Raw genomic sequence first — 20701 nt, 5'->3', positions numbered from 1 at the left:
TAGGGATAACAATCCGGCGGCGGCGGCGTAATCTATTTGTGGAAAGCTTTATATTAGGGTCATTTAAAAAAAATGTCGAATTTTTAAATTGCAAAGTTGATTTAAAGTTACTTATTCAAATAACCCTCGTCATAATCAAATCAAAACAAACAGTACTTATAGAACAACATATAAAAAGATGCAATCTTGATAATGTCATACAAGATTATATTGAAACATTTTTTGATAGGTGGTGCAATATTTTGTCTCTCCTGTTACCATGTTCAAAAGAAATTTCGGGTTATTTAGAAAAGGTTTTGATAAGCTTGTTTTTCGTAGCCAATACGATGGTTTTCAAGAGTAAAAACTTCTATATATATTCATTCTGTGAAATAATAGATTATTCGCCAATTTTCCATGTTGTACTGAAAAATGCCTCTAAAAATTGGTTTTCAAAGGTTATAGAAATAACCACCAGTAATGCAAGTGTAAGATAGCAATTTATAATGTTCAGCATTTGATCTCTCTTTCAAATAAACCCAACATCAAGTAAAATCCCTCGCACGTTGGTTTACTTTTGTCTTTATTTTATTGGTAACAGGAACGTACGTTAATGATATATCACTATATTAAGTTCTATCCTGTTACCTTTTTGTCTATCCTGTTACCGATAGCAGTATTGCACCTGCAAATGCCTAAATTGCGAAGATTAAGACGTTATAACCTTGAGATGAGTTCAAACAACGAAATATTTCATTATGTGTGCAACTATATGTTATTATAAACTTTTCAAAAAATTTTCTGTCTACTATTGTCTATCCTGTTACTGTAACCATAGCAACCATAGTAACAGGATAGACATACCAGGATAGACAAATTTCTTCATTTTTGAATGCTGTTGTGAAATAACTACTCCCTTTGAAGAAGATATAATGTTTTTTATGTGGGGATTTTGGTTTCCAACACGTTATTGCACTTTTTGCAAGTATAATATTGGTGTAATTAATCAATATGTTGGTAAAGCATAGACATGACAAAAAAGTACCCACTATTTTTTTTCACTAAATGTCTTGAAATTTCTTTTCTCTGCACTGTTATACAAGAAACGTGCTGTGTTAAATGTTTAGGTTACTTTGCGCTTTTGAAATCAACACTGACTAGTTCAATATGCATAGGGAGAAAAATTTAACGGCTGATTTCAGTAGCGGTAACAGGATGGACATGAACTTCATGTACGCTGATTGAATTTAGTTTGTAGAAAAAATGTTACATACATGTATAATTATAAAGAAGCTACGATTTTTCGTTAGAGTTATTATTTACGTTCTAAAAAAGTCCCTTTTGCAGATATCAAGGCGATCAGAAAATAGGAAAAAAATCATTTGAAATGTGTTACTCGGACACTGTACGCACATAAATTACGCAAAAATCGGACTTAAATATATTTTAATCTTATCAAAATAGATCTAAATCGTGTTTATTATTAATGTTCTGACTCATAAATCCTACAAACTTTCATTTAAACACTTACAACTGCATTTTCCATTAGAAATACAAATTTTAGCATGGGTGTACTGAAAATTCGACATTTTTTGAAAATGACCCATATAATGGGGTAGAAGACGTTGATGCGTCACTATTAGTATAATGTATACAGAAGTTTCCGTATGTCATATGTGCATTGTCCATTTATGAGAAAGTCTTTCTTTGTTATACGTTTCTCGATAAAACTGCCTAGATGGCTTTGAGTGGGATCCCATCTATGGGGGACGATTCACAATCCGGGGTACTAACTTTTTATTCACATTCACGTTGGCATATCCAAACGGAGTCCTTTAATACAGATTTATCTTTCTTTAAATATCAAATAGCGTTGCTAACAACAAAGTTAGTAATGGTCATTTTGTCAACAGAAATTAGATAACAGATTGATTCCGTTTATCAAAGAAAAATTATTTACACGCTTGTGTATTGAATTAAACATAATTGATCAAATAGAAATATTGAAAAACCGTAAGATTTAAGTTCAATCTTGACCATAAGTATTGACAAATATAAATTTATAATCTAACATGTTTCAGGTGTAAACAAATATTTCGGACATTTAAATTCATTATGAATTTCGAGGTCATTACTATTGAATAAATTACATATGCCTGGTGCACACGAAATGTACACGTTAATAAACTGTAATAGAAATCAACATATTTAGATAGTTTTTAATATAAAATTTAGTACAAAAATAATGTGTGACACATTACCTCATTGCAGTTGTTCAGCGACTGCTTAATAAACTGTATTTTTTTTTTTTTATGTGTATATCTCTTTTATAATGAGTAATAGGATAATTATCTTTTGAATATTGGTACCTTGCAAGGCCTTTATGTCCATCAGACAGGGCTCATATGGATAAGTGATTAATGTTAAGTCAAGTCAATTATCTCAGATACTATAAACAATAGGTCAACTAAATATAGTGTTTGGAATGATTGTAAGGTGTACATGTTCGTCTTGTAGGTGTCGTCTGACCTTGACCTCAAGTTCATTGTTCACTGGTTAATGATAAGTTTTTGTGTTTTAGTCCATTTCTAAGAAGTTATATGCAATATATTAACTATATTTGGTGTATGGAATAATTGTAATGCGCACATGTTCATCTCACAAGGCTCATCTGACCTTTACCTCATTCACATGGATCATTTTTAAAAATGTAACTTTTATGTAAAACTTGTTGTATAACCCTTTTTTCTTAACATAAATTCGATCACGAACAGTTAAGCAGGCGAGAAATTTTAGCGTGTGCGCTCTTGTTTGGTTTTTGAAAGCCTAATGATTTCTATATTTTGCACAGGTAACTGGTAACCGCACACAGATATCGAAAGCAGACTAAAATAAACAAGTTACCTCACATTCTTGCATTGATTTTTTACGACGATCTGTTGTAGTTCCCATCATACGTGGGATCTTTTCATGTAATCATGATAACGAGGTATGCATAATAATTATGAAATTAAGGTTTGGTAGACGCTAGAAACATGTTTAACTGCATTCAGCTGTTTAGAAATACAAACAAAAAACGAATCTTTAAAGCCAATTTATTCCTTTTAAGGTGTAATTAGAAATACAATAACATATCTCCAATCAATGTCAATGCCTTGCCGATCTGAAGAATTTATTTCCTATTTCTGATAGCTCACCAGTACACTCATTGTAGTCTAAAGTTGCAGCAAAGAAAAAATGCACATTGATTAAGTAATGCACATTATTGAAATGAATTCACTGTAATGTTTATTTCTCAGAAATTAAATGTTTAACTGGTTTTTTTTGGACATGCAGACTACTAATGGATTGCATCATTACTCGTTATTAAAGGAACATAACACTTTATAAAGTTGGTGCGTCCGTGGCCCTTTTATGGAATAACCTTTACCAGGAACGATCAAGAATGGCATATACCATGGCTATATGCTGCTGTGTAGTTTCAGTTGAGTTTCATATTATAGAAAAAGACTCGCAGTATGAAATTAATTTTACCTGTTCTTTTTAGAATATGCAGAATAGTTCTGGTTTTCATCATCACTTATATATGTGTTATTGATTCTGTTATGGATAGTGACCATACAAGTAAGTGTTGAAATACGTTGTCTCATTGACAACCATACATCATCTCCTTATTTTTATAGTAATTTATATATATATATATATTGACATTCGGGTTTTTTAAAAAAGGGGAATAAATGAACGTTACACTATTCTGGATTTACTTTCATTAGGAATGTTCAGACCTGAACATTTGAAAGCCAGGGATATTAAGTAGAAATATAGGGAGCTATATGGCCAGACAAAAGAGAAGCAAAATTCAATTAAGGTCAAATTTGCCTGAGGTAGTTTGAACCTTAGTTTCTTATTAATTTCTTAATTTATCAAAAGGGGATTTTTGAAAAATATGTTATTATTCATGACAGTACTTAGGCACCGACTACTGAGCTGGAGATATCCCGGGGACCTACAGTCTACCAGCAGTGGTATCAACCAAGTGCTAGAAGATGAAATAACACCTTAGAAATTCTAAATTTACCTGCATCAAGAAAGCTATAACCCAAACATTTGTGTAAAACAGGGATGTGTAAAAACGTAGAAAGGTTAGATCTGGAGCATGGATGTGATGTTAGCAGCCGGTTCGTTATTCGTTATTCGATATTCAATATCCAACCGGCTGCTAGTAGTCGGTTCGATATTCAAATTGCTTAGTTGATAAAAGTAAAAATCTAATTATTCGATAACAACATGATATTCATAGATAAAAGGAGTAAAATGATATCTAGGAAATCGTTTTATGAACCCTGCAAGCTGTAGTAAATTCCCGTTGCCCTCAAATATAAACCCTTATGTAAATTGCACATTTGTCTTAATGAATTAAATGCAATCAGAGATGTACTTTTTACTAGAAACAAAAACAAACGACCACTTTAGTAGCATTAGTTAAAAATAGAAATAGAAATAATTACGGAAAGCCAAAAAAAAAAGAGATTGTCACTTTTTTAAGCTAAAAATCGTCGAAAATTCAGGTCAAAGGGCACAGGGCGACGGCAAGACCCCCCTGATCTCTCAATCTTCATGAAATTATGCAGATTTTTTAGTTGATATAAAGATACAAATGAGCCCAAAAAGAATTTGGGTAGACTTCTTGTCTTCTATGTTTACGGAGGGCTCAAAGTGCCAGTTTGATATTCAAAATATATAGTGAAAATCAACCGGAGACCGCTTAAATGACGGTGGGACCCCCACTGGTCTTTCAATGGACATGCAATTGAATGATCTTTAGACTATGTATACATACAGATCGTTTTAAAAGGATTTCCCAAAATAATGTTATCTTTGATATCTACGGAGGGCGTACATTGTCACTTTTCATCGAAAAATCGTCGAAAATTCAGGTCAAAGTTCACAGGGCGATGGCTAGACCCCCTAATCTCTCAATCTTCATGAAATTATGCAGATAGTTAGTTGATATAAAAATAAAAATGATCCCAAAAAGAATTTGGGTAGACTTCTTCTCTTCTATGTTAACGGAGGGCTCAAAGTGCCAGTTTGATATTCAAAATTATAATGTAGTGAAAGTCTACCGGAAACCGCTTAAATGACGGTGGGACTCCCCTGGTCTTTCAAATTCCTTTTTGATGTCATTTATATTTATATATTTATATATTTACTAACTATATGCATAATACTATGAAGATTGAGAGATCTCGAAGATCTAGCCAACGCCCTGTGCCCTTTGACCTGAATTTTTATTTGAAAACTGACACTTTAAGCCCTCCGAACATATCGAAGATGACATTTTTCTGGGAAATCCTTTTAATAGCATCTGTATATTTACATAATCTAGATCTACAATAGTATTTAATTTTGTGAATATTGAAAGACCAGAGGGGTCTCACTGTTTTAACAGCGGTCTCCAGAAGGTTTTCACTATAAATTTTGAATATCAAACTGGCACTTTGAGCCCTCCTTAAACTTAGAAGACGAAAAGTTTACCCAAATTCCTGTTGATGTCATTTATATCTATATATTTACTAACTATTTGCATAATATTCGAATATACACTGATTTAAGACATGAACTATTAGCTTCTATTTCAGTTCTTCCTGTCCAAGTTGACACAAAAATTTTGCTTTTTGGATCAACGGTACTCTCAGATGAGCAAAATAGTCATTTATTTAGTTTGGTGCAGAAATATATTATCAAAAGCTGACGTTTTAACCCTTGATGTTACTGCTTCACAATTCAATAGGAACCCAAGCATTTCACACTGTATGCATTACAAAAATTCATGTTTATTTTTGTATTTTCTTTCTTTCTTCTTCTTGTCTATTGTATTTTCTACTTTTTCATATTCATATATTTATTACAGAGCATGCCAGTATTTATATTTATGTATTGTTCAATAAGTGTATTATTTGTGTAAAAGGAGACAGATTTGTAAAAGCAAATTTGCTTGTTTCTGAATCCTTAATATTTATTTCATTTGTATCATAACGTTTAATGTTGATTTATCTGAATAAATATTGTTTAAACTAATATTATGAAGATTGAGAGAAAAGGAAGATCTAGCCAACCCCTCGTTCTTGGATATAGCTGAATATTTAGTCATTCGAAATAATCTTTTTTTTTTGGCTTTCCATAGTTGTTTCTATTTCTATTTTTAAATCTTAATAGAGCGGTCGTTTCTTTTTGTTTCTTGAAATATCACCTTTAAATGTTCATTCTTGATTATATTCTATTGATAAAAATCTAAAGGTCATAAAGAGAAATATTCGATTTACATAAGGGTTTATATTTGAGGACAATTTACGATAACTTGAATTGGTCACAAAAAAGATTTCCTTTATCTCTTAATTTTTACAACTATTAACTACAAACTATCATGCTTTGAATGTTATCAAATGTTTAATTGTTTTATTATTTTCAACTTAGAAAATTTGAATATCGAACCGACTGCTGGCAGCCGGTTGGATAATGAATATCAAATAACGAATAACAAACCGGTTGCTAACCTCACATACATTAACAAAAAAACACATACAAAGAATTCTTCTAATGTAAAATTTGCTTGAGGGAGTTTATTATAATAACCTTAGTTTCTTAACTTTCTTAAATGTGTAATAACGTTATAAACTATGAATTATTTCATCTAAACGACTTGCTACACATGATACGTTTTTCACTCAAAAGTTCACTATGATAAAAATGTGTATGAAACAATAAAATAAGTTCATAATAATCATAATTCAACTTACAATATTTGAATCCTCACAATTCTGTTTCCAACATTATATTTCACACGTCACATTGTGTTACAAAAAGACTTGTCAGTGACAAAATGACGCTGTTATCTGCGCAATCGCAGTCAACTCTAAGCTACGATAGTTTCAAAAATCTCTTTTTACAACAAAATCAAGATCAATCAAAAATTGTCTTTAGTTTCTTTTTATATCTTCTTTGAATATCTCAAATTACTAAATAGTAATTTTTAAGAATAAAAAACCCAATACACTTTAAAAAAATGCACCATTATTAATAGCTTTCCTTGCTTATTCACAATGATGTACAAAATAATTTCCAAACTTAATTTTAATAACTGTCCAGCAAACACACAACATTTTAAAAACATTTTTTTAATGTCATATGGACGTCTCTCACAATTTATTTCAATAAGATATCATTTAAACATAAAAAAAATGTTTATTTTATTGCTTTTGAAATGTTTTATTTCTAACATTTAAGTAAAATGTTTTTACAACATTAACAAAATATTATTTGCTAATATCTTTTATTCATGTTCTCAAACATTGTTCTAAAATATCCCGTAGATATTTTATAATATAAAAAAATAATATTTTCTTCAATTGGTATTTTATATTTTAACAACATTTAAAGTAAATATTTTCCAAATATCCAAAAAACATTCTGTAAAAAAATGTTTTACAGAGAATATAGTTTTGCTATTTGCATAAAATGTTTTATAACGTAAAATTAAAATGTTTTACATAAAACATCTGAAAAATATCAGCTAAATGTTTTCTATAAAATATTCTGACATACACATTACTTAATAGTCTTTCTGATATTTTATTCAACATTTAACGGATATAAAAATAACATTTTATTTAAACTTTATTCAAAACCCCACAAACAACGTTTTGTGGAATTAGCTGTTTTTTTTTCAGGATAAGATATAGTACTACATTTCATCAATATCATGACAAACAAGATACTATGGTTGAAATCCTTAATTGATATCTTGAAGATCCTTGAAGTCAGATTTTATTCCTTCTTTAAATATTAAAATTCAAAAGAGTCAACATTAAATTAAGCAATAATGTATTAATAAACAATCACCTTTCTTTAATGTTTATTCATTTCGTTCGTGTATATTTTAGAAATTAAGAAATGAAAACTGTAACTGTACTAAGTTCAATTTTCGTATCGTTTATATGCCTTACGGAAAACCGACCTTTTCCGGAATCGATTTTTGTTTTATCACCGGAAATGATTTTGAAATTTGAATTTCGAAACGAAGACAGGATATCAACAAAGAGAGCCAAGAAAATTGTTTGTTACGTGATATATACTCACTTGGTAAGAACGATTAATCTGTTAAGATGAAACTTGTGCATTCATTGTGTGTGTTCAATCATAATCGGAACCAAATTACATCTGGTTCTGGAGGTGCGGATCAAGGTTTTGAAAAAAGGGGGGCCCCTGCCCAAGGCAAGCAAACGTTACGGTTTGGAGTGATACTTGTAAATAGTCTATAAGTCTATACATTTATCTTATAAGTAGCTCCATAAGGCAATGTTCAAGCATCTACGTACACCAATTATGAATTTGTTCATTGATATAAAAAAATTATAAGGATATGTGGCTTGTGTGTTTGATTGCCAATACACCTTATCGCTATTTGTCCGCCATTACTGGCCATGGACATCACAAAAGTTCCCGTAAAATGTTGACGTCATATTAGAAAATATTTGACACCACAATTGAAAGTAATACACCTTATCGCTATTTGTCCGCCATCACTGGACATCACACAACTGTCACAAGTTCCCTTAAAATTTTGACGTCATCATAAAAAATATCTGATGCCACAATGGAAAAGTGATTGTTGTTTGACGTCAAAAGTTCAAGCAGGATAGATTCTCGGGTCAAGTAGGAATAGCGATAAGGCGTATTATTGTATGACGTATGCTGACGTAAAAAGATCAAGCAGGACAGATTTCCAAATACTGAAATAGCGATAAGGTGTATGAGACAGCTATCCACCAGAATTTAAATGACTTGGATAAAAGAAATTATAGGTCACTGTACGGCTTTCAAAACTGATGACCAATGCCATATACATTGTAGTCCACTTTGAAGCCTTGCCCTTGACAAACAAATGTTAAATTTTTCTCAACACAATTGAAACAAAACAACTAACTGCCTACATTAAATACACATTATGAAAAAGTCTTTTTGACAGACTTAAACCAACAACAACTATTGCCAATAAGTATGACTCAATACCTTGTTTCCAAGGCACACAAACAAGTTACAATAACACTAATATAAGCACCATTTGAATATGGAGATTTTTTTTCTAGTAAAATCAGTGTATGTATGTATTTGCAAAACAGTAAATTAAATTTCCCTTAACAGCTTAATGAACATTACAAAGACTATGTAAGACTTCAGTACAAGCAAGATAATATAAACTGTTGCTTAAAATTATATTTATTGCTTCATACACACAGTACATACAATGTATCTTTTATTTCTTAACAGGAGCTAAAAGAAAAGCCACAAAGGACAAGTTCAATATGCAGGTTTACAATTTGGAAGTGGCACAGGTTCTTATGAATGTCTACAACCTTTCGGGAGAATTTTTTTTTTGAAGTAAGATTTTCATACAGAATTACTGTTATTCCATAGTTAATTCAAATATTTAGCATAAACAATGCATTACATTCAAGATTAAGGGCATACAATACAGAAAAGATATCTGGATATTTGAATAAATTATTTTTTTTGTGACAAAATAGAAACAAGTTGTTTATTTAAATCAATCTTTTAGTCCAACAGTGTGCTTTCATAAACAACATATTTGCTTTCCTTTGAAGTATTTCAAATACATATAAACAACTCATTTAATGACGTGTGTTTCTCGGAAGTTAAGTTATATTATTATCATCATTGCAGAAACAATGCGTAACACTTCGATAAGTTATTATGTGCCTATAGTATACTTCTAGGACTGTATCATATGCCCTTAGATACAAATGACAAGTTATAAACTACATGTATGTCACTCTACAGAGTTTAACACTTAAAAAGGACAATAAGATGTTTAATGACATTATGTAGCAGGGCTTTTAAAGGCCCCTATATGATACAATGCATTTAATGAAAACTAAAAAAAACCAAGAAAAACAACAGCCTGATTTATACAAAACAATAAAAGAAAAAAAATATGATAGACAACAATCATCGAGTATAATGAAATAAGACTCTTGACTGGACACATATTTAGTCTAAAGTTTTTTATGTGGTTTTTTTTTAATAACTAAATGAAGTTCAGCGTGGCATATTGCTCTCTCTTAACACGGTCAGCCATTTATGGTCCCCTTCCGACAGACTATCATCGTTATTTGTTTCAAAACTTTAAAGTGGAGGGGATGTATATCCTTCAGGCAACGTGAATCGTTCTATAATAAAGGAATGTGCAAGAAGTTTATATGTGAATGTAAGATTAATTTTTTTTTTCAGAAGCATGGCACAGCAAGAAAAAGATATAAGACACTACAAGACATTCCAAGTGATTTTGAATAAGACAATTGATTGACTTTTTCAATGTATTCTTAAATAAATCAAATAGTTGATGTGAAATGGTGTTTTGTTCTCATCTCTTCAGCCAATTATCAATGATTATTGACTTAAGATGTAACCCTATTAGAAGTGTAGTGTTTTAGTTTAGAAAGAGAAGTTGTATTGAAAAATCTGAATTTGGGACACAAGTTTTAGTCAATGTAACTTGAACTTAAAAATGTGTATAATGTTTGCATAATGTCCAATGGCATATATGTCATGCATGTTCAGGTTGACATATGCATGATGTGTATAAGATAGGTAATAAAAGTTGAGAGTGAAAAACTAAACATTATACCATTGTGGTTGGAATGTGGGCTTTCTTGCACTGTCTGTCGTCTGTCCACCTATATTTGTCGGATTTTGTCCAACAAATATTTTCATCACTGTTTTTCCCAAAACTGCTGATAAAGATGAGTTCATATTTAATGAGCTGCTTGATAGTGATGAACTGTGATGTGTGAACATTTTTGTATCGGGCACCTGTTTCCTGTTTGCTTATACATTGTATTTCAAAATGTTGAATGTTCTCAAATTTTTCATTACTTTAATTAGTAATGCTGATGAACAGAATGACTTCATATTTGGTAAGTGGCTTGACCATGATGAGTTGTGTCTGCCATTTTGGATGTGTCAAAATTTGTAGATACTTCTTGTTTTTAGAGAATTTGAATTGTGAATTTCATATGCTTAGCAAAACAACTGATTTATTCTTGTTTGTATATAGAATTAATCACTAATGATTTGTTATTTAAAAAAGCAGGAAACTCAATCAAAAGTACAGAAATTTTTATATTGATATGATCTAGATATCAACCAAAAACATCTTCTTAAAACATTTTGAAAACATTTTTTAGGCAGTCTCACTTGCAAGAAAACATCCAAAAAACATTTTTATAACATTATTTGATGTTTATGATGTTTTTCAAACGTTCAGAAAATATTTCTAGAAAATATTTTTTAAAAGATTATCAAAATGTTTTATACGCCATTGTTTTTCACATTATCATGATATTTCTTTACAACATTTTAATTATATTATGCAAATAGTTTAGAAAATATATTAGAAAACGTTTTAGCGATATATATTCTACCATACATTTAATGTTTTTCTCACGTTTTTTTGTGATATTTTCATGACATTAGACACAACATTTTAAAAACATTTTAAAGATGTTTTTGTGTTTGCTGGGTGTACAAAGGGAAATAATTTAAACTAAAAAATATCAAAATTTATATCTCTCATGTTACATTAGTATTTTCTATATGCCTTTCGTAGACGGGACGTTTATATCTTATACATACTCCATACGTTTATGCGTCCGTAAACATGTCGTACAATTGCTCCAATTTGCTTTCACCAATTCACATGACATTTTAAGAAATATTATTTTTTTTTCTTCAGAGAAACGGGTCAAATTTAAAGGCAATGTTTTCACATATCGGCCGGCAATGATATCATCAAAACTTCACATTTATGTTTGGATTGATAAAAGAAACCATCTTTTCGATTTTGAAAATGGTCTTGCTTGTTTTCCCAGAGTTGCGTACTTGGAATGTCATATTTAAGTAAATTTGTACCATAACTTGATTATGCTTTGGTTAACTTGGAAATTTACATAACTGTTTGAATTGGTGCAGTGGGAAATCTAGTGAACGAAGACAATAGAAAACTCACTCTTCTTATGAAAAAGTCGAGAAATAAATAATAAAACAATGTAATACAAAATCTAAAGATCTTTCCGGTCACGAATTTTCAGGGTGTTCCACAAAGTCCTTAGCATGTTACAATTTAACATAAATATATTTATTTTTCACATCTAAGTTTTCGAGTACACTGGTCTGCTCTTGCCACGTGAACATTCAATATAGTTATAATGTCTTTTCGTGAATGTGACAATTTTAAATTCTGTCTGTGCAGGTTAAAAAAAAGAAAAATAAATATTTTTATAATTAAAAGTATGTATCTTTGTACTATTTTTTATACAATTTTAAGAAAAGGTCGTCTCGATTTTTTGTACATGTATTTGCGGTCTTCTCAATCTAATTCGGTGAGTCCATTTGAATTTGCTTGGTAACTTAATTTCAATAGTGCTTATCTTTGCTGCATATCAATCGATTTCTTGGGATTTTTTTCCTTGACTTTCTCTGATCAAGTTTTATATATATATGGATAATTAGCATGTTCCAGAGAGGTATACAGCCAATAGAACAATAAATTGAAGTTGGTACTCCAGGAATTTATTCGCATAGCAACATTTTACATCAAGCTCCTATAGCAAGCTGTATTCTTCGTTTGCTATTTAAGGAGGGAAATAATAACATTAAATGGAAGTTTTGTTTTTATTTCAATTTATATCTGTTTTTTTATTATTTACCTGAGCGTTTTCCCGTGAAGTTATGACAGATAGCGTCCTTGATGGGACAAACATTGAAAAGATTTAGTGTTCAATGTTAACAAGGGAGGTTGTGTTACTAGATTTTCCACTGGGTGACATAAAATTAAATTTGATAAAAAAAAAATGTCATTTAAAAATTATCTTACTTTGGCCAGCAGAATAGTGAAAGGTACTAGCTATAGCTTGGATCAATTTACCTGAATTTTACACTGTTGTTGGGATTGGTGATTGTAGACTGGCTGTTTATTTTGAAAATTTTCCGGTTTGTCATTCCAGAGTAATGAGACTTAGAACAGTCATATGTGATACAATATGTATACGCCTGCAGATATCCCAATGCATGATGTCTACAGAAATGAATGGACACATGTGTTATGTAAAAAAAAACCAAGCATTTTTGTCTAATTGAGAAACAAACCAAGAAAGCGCATAAGTTGCATTTTAAGTTTTTCATATGAATGGTGAGTATAGTATGGATAAAAGTAAATGAGATACCAATCCCATCCCATTAGATACCGGAAGTTTGTTCATGATTGCCAAATGTGAAGTACAAATTTTAGATCACAGTTATTTTTTTTCTTTTAGTTGTATGGAAGTTGAAAGTACCAGTATATTTTAGAGGAAATGCATCTATTTTATGCATGATTCACGAGGATGACAAACCAGGGCACATGGCTTGGACTAAAGCAGGGAAACTCATTGGTATAAATAACGTTTCACTCTATTCTACAAAATATGACGTATTTATAAAATACAACAATAGTTCCATGTTGTACTGTCTTGTTATAAAGAATATTGACATGGGAGATTTAAACTTAGTGTATAAATGTGAGTCTGGATTCTCATCTGCAGAAGGAATTCTTTCTCTGAATGAGGATACGTTTGTAGGTAAGACACGTACATTAAAATTGCTACAATTGTTGTATGACGAAATTAGTTATTTGATAATTATTTTACTGCCCAATTGTTAATTTTATGGCCCGTAAAGTGAAGTCGGGGCCATATAGTTTTATTATTGTCTGTCATTCCGTCATTTCGCCATTCTGCATTCCGTCATTCCGTCATAACGTCATTTCCCATAAACAGTTATACAGACTTTTTTTTTCTAAACGCCTCAACACATTGAGCTAATTTTAGTATGTGAGTCTACCATGATGAGTTACAGATCGGGTTTACGTTTTGTTCTACTCCGCTAATTTTTGCCGAAATTACGGGCTTTGGATTTTGGAAATGTCGTAAAAATACACAAAATTGAGAATGGAAATGGGGCATATGTCAAAGAGACAACAACCTGGCCAAAGAGCAGAAAACAGCCGAAGGCCACCAATGGGTCTTCAAAACAACGAGAAAATCTTGCACCCGGAGACGGGCTTCAGCTGGCCCCTAAATAAAAATGTGTACTAGTTCAGTGAAAATGGACGTCATACTAATCTCCAAAACGTATAAATGAACTAAAATTAAAAAACATACAAGACTAACAAAGGCCGGAGACTCCTGACTTGGGACAGGCTCAAAAATGCAGTGCGGTTAAACATGGTTTGTGAGATCTCAAACCCCCTCCCCCCTATACCTCTAGTCAATGTAGAATATACAAACACACAGCAATACGCACAGTAAAACTCAGTTCAAAACAAACTAAGCAAAATGACAATGATACATACATTAACAAAGGACTACTAGCAGTTACTGACATGCCAGCTCCAGACTTCAATCAAACTGATTGAAAGATTATGTCTTCATCATATGAAAATCAAGCTCAATCCCTCCCGTTAGGGGTTTAGTATCATACCATCATAAAATATATGAGAAGAACATAACCCGTGTCATGCCAACAACTGGTTTTAGAACAAATGTGTTTATTTCCTTTGCAAAGACCCTAATGAGTTAATCAATATTAATACCAAAATATGTCATTTTTCAATGACATGACAATAGTATCATAACCATATCCCTTCTGATTAAGTCTGTTTAAAGGTTTGGTTAGCTTTTGAGGTGAATGTCGACATTTTTGTGCTTAGTAAAGAATATTACCATAAAAGATTGGATGTGAAATACCTGAACGTATAAGATGTCTACATGTTGTTTTATATTTACGAATGATGTCCTTGTACCGATGATAAAATTTAGTAAATGTTTTGACTAGTTTGTGATATCGAAAACCCTGTTGTAATAATTTTTCAGTAATACAGAGATTTCTTTCGTTAAAATCAAATACGTTGTTAAATACACGAGCGAACCGAACATGTTGAAATATATAAACACCATAAGATGGTGACAAGGGAAACGTCACTATCCAAAAATGGATAATTAACAATAGGAAATGAAAAATCGTTTCTTTTATCATAAATTTTGGTATTAAGCTTCCCGTTAAAGATATAGATATCAAGATCCAGGGAAGGGCAGTGTTCATTGTTAGTATTAGCTTTATTTAAAGTCAGTTCAGCAGGATAAATCTCTTTAGTGTACATACTGAAGTTTTCATTATTGAGAGCTAATATATCATCCAAATATCTAAAAGAGTTATTAGATTTTTGTATCAGATGTTGTTTTTGGGTCTTTGCTGATTTTAGTCATACATTGTAACTTACAACAATACAGAAACAGGTCCGCAATAAGTGGTGCACAGTTAGTCCTCATTGGAATTCCTATAACTTGACGATATACGGAATCACCATAGCGAACAAAAATGTTATCTAGTAAAAATTCAAGGGCAGTTATAGTATCAAAGCAGGTCCAATTGACATAGTTCTTTTGTTTGTTGTTACTAAAAAATGACCTAAACGAGTTTGAACATATGTATTCGCATTCTGACTTTTTTAATGCCCATTTAATTAGGTGTGTGAATTTTTTCTTAATAAGATAATGAGGCAAAGTGGTATATAGGGTAGAATAATCAAAACATTGAACAGATTTGAAATCACCAATATAAGTATGCAATTTATCAAGTACTTCCACCGAGTTTTTGACACTCGAAAAGTAATAAATTCCACTATTTTCAAAGGCCTTATTTGAACAATTTATTACAAGGTTTTTGATTGTACCAAGTGTACTTGTAAGTAGAATAGTCAGTTTAGTAGTGGAACAATGGCTTGAAGACGAAATAAATCTATATTTGTAAGGTGTTTTGTGCAGCTGAATTTTTCTAAACGCTTTCACATATTGAGCTGATTTTTAGTATGTAAGTCTACTATGATGAGTTACAGATTGAGGTTACGTTTGGTTCAGATCCACTGATTTTTGCCGAAATTACGGGCTTCGGACATTGAAAATTTCTACTCTAAAAATGGCTTCAAGCTTTTTTAGCGAGCGGGGCCATTCGTGTCGTTCCGACACATATAGCTTCATCATAGACGTACAAAGCTACTTACAAATGTATAACATATGTAAAAATGTGAAAATTATTACTGTATCGAATATGAAAGATCAAATCAAAGATATACTAATCATATGGGATACACATTATTCACATTTGTGGTGAAAATGCAAAATGCGATTAAAATATGTACTCCCTTTTCTCATTTACCGTGTTTACAACCAACTTCTAATGAAATTGTGACTGTATTCTTAAATTGGCAACTATATGAAAGACGGAGATGTGGTATGATTGCCAATTAGCATCATATTTTTACAAATGTATATGTTCAACATTTATACTAGATACAAATGATAGCAGATGTCAATAGAACGGAAAGCTATAACAAATTATCAAAAACTTAAGTAATAATTCAAGGGGCTTGAATTTATTATGATTTTACCACGGGTTGGCCCTTTATGTAAAATATTTTACCACGAGCGGTAGTGTGGTAAAATAAATATAAATTCTAGCCCAATGGATTATTTCTATTCTAATAGGACAAAAACAGCAATTCTTTTGATTTACGATAACATACTTAAGACATGCATGGGCGAAGCTGATTGATTATCTTACTTTTATTTAAGTAAATGGTCTTTCAACAATTCTGATCATTGTTTGTTTATTTATTCATATTTTGACGACTTTCAGTTGCAAATTCGTGCATTCTCCCGTATAATGATTATACTCTAACGTCATCGTTCAATGACGTCATTTACACCGTCTGCCCTCGGGTAATTCATTTATAAAAAGCAAACGACGTGGGAGAAAGATTCGAACAGCCCAAACAATCCATGACGTTGACTATCAGCTGACATATCAATATAATCATATTTTACCACGGGTGTGTACTCAAATCGTTTGAAGAACGTCATATAAGAATCAAATATAGATACCACACACGAATGTAACATACCATCCGATTAATATTATATGAGTAAAACAAATCTCTTTTCTCATTGGTTAAAAACATCTAACTAGGGAATCTTCTTTGATGAAACGTTAAATTCACCGCGGGAAAAAATCACAAGAGGTTAATGTAAGATTTGGAAGAGCTAACGTGTACCTATAGATAATTTTTTCCAAGGCTACGTCAATCACGGTGGCTTATTATGTCATGCACATTCTCATATTTCTTTTTTATTCGATGTTTTTTAATTTAATCTTATTGAATATTTCAACTTCATAAAGTTTAAAAACTGCCAAAGCAGATAATATATTTAGTATAAAAGTAACAGTTAAATATCTTGAGCAAATACTAGAAAATTGAAATGGCGATGAATAAAAAAGTAGCATAATAAAACAATTCTTAAATTTTGATATCCGTTGGTACAATGATTTATCAACTCCGTAGATAAGACATTTACCCTTGGTCGTTTGCTTCGGTCAATATCATATCTCTGGGATTGATAAATCACTGTATCAATCTAATCAAATGTCAATAACTGTTTTATTATATTACTTTTTTTCACCATTTCCCGGTATTATGAACAGATAACGTATGCCTATACATAGTTTGTCCAAGGCAACGTTAATGATGTAGGTTTAAAAACAGGGAGCAGTTAAATATCATTACCGAAAAAAGGAAAATAGAGATGAAAAAAGTAGTTTAATAAAGCAATTGTTGACTTTTGATATCAGTTAATACAATGATTTATCAACCCATTAGATATGACATTCACCTCGACCAATATCATACCTCTGGGGTTGGTAATATTCAATTATTGTCTTTTGATGAGTTTGATACAAGGATTGTTTTAAGTTATACACCTGCTTATATGGAACTGTTTGAGGATAGTTTTCTCACATTTTTCCAGACTCGGGAAGTTAGTCATTTTTCAGAAAAATCTATAAAAAAATGGTAAAACTTTTGTGTAATCAACTTCTCCTAGCTATAAAACCAGGTTCAATCCACCATTTTCTAAATATGAAAATGCCTGTACCAAGTCAGGAATATGACAGTTGTTGTCCATTCGTTTGATGTGTTTTGTCATTTGATTTGCCATGTGATTGGGACTTTCCGATTGAATTTTCCTCTGAGTTCAGTATTTTTGTGATTTTACTTTCTACAGTTTTCAATCCAGAGACCTGATACTTCACGGGGAGATCGAACATTTGTTGAAGTTGTGCATCTGCAATTATGGAAGTCTTTGATGAATATCTTCTTATTTTTCAGACTTGACAACTTAATTATTTTTCAGCAAAATTTATGAAATAGGGTACAAGTTTTTTGTAATCAATTTCTCCTACAGTTTTCAACCCAGATCCCTTGAAATGCACCTATATTGAAGTTGTGCACCTGCTATTGTGGAATTGTTTGAGCATTTCTTTTTCTTTTTATCAGATTTAGTCATTTTCAAATATTTAAATGTTTAGTATAAAGCATTCTCCATTGTTTTACAAACATTCTGCGCACCTGGCAATTTGAGTCTTTGATCTATTTCTTAATTTATAAACAGAAAATGTTAGAAAGATACATTATAAATCATGCCAGTTGACTTCTGAGCAAATGATACCTTCGGGGACTAATTAGTTCACCATCAGCAGTTTTGAAAAAAAGTAAAATAACAAAAATAACCGCGCTCCGAGGAAAACTCAAAACGGAAAGTCCCTAATCAAATGGCAAAATCAAAAGCTCAAAAACATCAAACGAATGGATAACAACTGTCACATTCCTGACTTGGTACAGACCCATTGATGTAGAAAATAAGAATAACCTTTATAAATTTTATGCGTCGGAGGCGCTTTTCTGGATATACCTTCATCATTTTCACAGCGGTTCGAGAAGAATATTTCTCTAATCTTGTGCTATTTTCACATTTCTTGATCGGTGTGAATAAAATATTTCTCCTCACTGGTGAAATATCTGTTCTCGGCAAAAGATTGGTCGAAATTTAATTATGACGTCAAATTTTCTTGATTTCTTCTTAATTTTCCTATTGTGACGTCATGAAAAAAAGGCGACCATGCCTGATGACGTCACATATAAAAACACAAATTTCTGAAAATCTTTGAAAAGGAAGGATAAAAACCATTAGAGAAACAGATTCCACCACTATAACTCGTGTATTACGATATTTCTCCACTCTCAACAATTAAATTTTAATTATTTAAAAAGCTCGGCAAGCCTGGCGCTTTAAATATAGAAATTCAACTGTCTCGAGTGGAGATATATCGTAACACACTTGTTGCAGTGGTGTTATCTATATTTTCATCTCTAGAGAAAACTTTGTTCTCGGCAAATGATTGGTCGTCATTCAATTATGACGTAATTGTTTCTTACTTTCTTCTGAAGTTCATATTGTGACGTCATGAAAAGAGGCTACCATGTCTGATGACGTCACATATAAAGAACACAACGTTCTGTAAAACTTTGAAAAGGGAGTATAATTGTTGTTTAGGAATCGTCTAAAACTCATTCAAGACAAACAGATTCCATCACTTTATCTCATGTATGACGATATTTCTCCACTCTCAACAGTTGAAATTAAAAATTTAAAAAGATCGGAAAGCCTCGTGTTTTAAATTTTTTAAATTAAACTGTCTCAAGTGTAAAAATAACGGAATACAATTGATGCAGTGGTGGAATCTATATTACTTTCTGCAATGACAAAATAAAAGTATCGACATTATGAAGAACCGTAAGTGGTAATAACTATTTATATTTTGATAGATTAATAACAAGATCATGTCAGTAATACAATATTCAAAGATCTTATTACCGTGATAATTGATAACCTTTCAGAATAATTTATTCAATGGATCGATAAATTTACATGGATTGTATCTGTAATTTAGTTTTATCGAAATTCGTCATTCGTTGAATAAAATCACATATGATCTTCACCGTCTTCGATCTGTTGATATCTGATCTGTAATTAAAGTCGTGTCGTTTTATCGATTGTGACACTTTAATTGGAAATTCCTCCTTCACTACATACATTACTGAATGTGTTGTCACTTTCATGATGATTACATCTGTATAAAGTTAAAATTTTTCTACGGACCTCCAGGAAAATAACTTGCCTGGATTTAATAATTCTGGATGTTAACTTTTCATGAAGGCCATACTTATACATTGTTTTGTATTTGTTCAAATAATCGATAAAGTTTAATAAAATACCTGATATATGGTTGTGTCCTCTTTACTATATTTTAAATCATTTCAATTTCAGGATAAAAATTGCATTCAAATGAAGTTATACAAATGTAAAATCTATGTTTTAATTTTCTAAAACCTATCCATACTTTAACTTTAGTGGTTTGGTTTATCATTTTGGTCCCGTAGATGTTTTTCAAATAGGAAAAATTATTGTGCAATGAAATTAATTTTAGATAGTTGAAGAAAACTATAGCGTTCATAGTGGGTTTGTATGAACATCAAGATTGAATTTTGCATGTTTTAAGTGCCATTTTCTGTTTGACAGTCCGTATTTTTACATCCGAACTCGCTATAGGTCCAGAAACTATGGTGGTGTTTTCCAACATTTTGTTTTCGCTCGAACTTTTTAATTCAATTTCGGGAAAAATAATTTGAAATGTATATGATTTTTATTTAACC

At 31.2% G+C, this 20701-nt stretch overlaps 1 protein-coding gene and 1 long non-coding RNA gene across 2 annotated transcripts in view; both read left to right on the top strand.

The window, feature by feature from the left end:
* LOC127711838 (uncharacterized) overlaps positions 1-20701 on the top strand; it is a 78911-nt gene that overhangs the window by 47910 nt on the left and 10300 nt on the right. The window contains exons 2-4 of the mRNA XM_052217998.1: positions 2831-2968; positions 3527-3603; positions 13374-13676. Of these exons, the coding sequence (XP_052073958.1) occupies positions 2958-2968; positions 3527-3603; positions 13374-13676 (391 nt within the window). The 5' untranslated portion in view covers positions 2831-2957. The remainder of the gene's footprint in view (positions 1-2830; positions 2969-3526; positions 3604-13373; positions 13677-20701) is intronic.
* On the top strand, positions 7912-10410 carry LOC127712291 (uncharacterized). The gene is made up of 3 exons (XR_007987020.1): positions 7912-8121; positions 9310-9420; positions 10291-10410. It is a non-coding gene; the product is annotated as an uncharacterized LOC127712291 (long non-coding RNA).

Source organism: Mytilus californianus, unplaced genomic scaffold (genome assembly GCF_021869535.1).
Source record: "Mytilus californianus isolate M0D057914Y unplaced genomic scaffold, xbMytCali1.0.p SCAF_8, whole genome shotgun sequence".
NCBI classification, from domain to species: domain Eukaryota; kingdom Metazoa; phylum Mollusca; class Bivalvia; order Mytilida; family Mytilidae; genus Mytilus; species Mytilus californianus.
The sequence above is the reverse complement of the archived record's forward strand: the minus strand, read 5'-3'. Positions and strand labels throughout refer to the sequence as shown.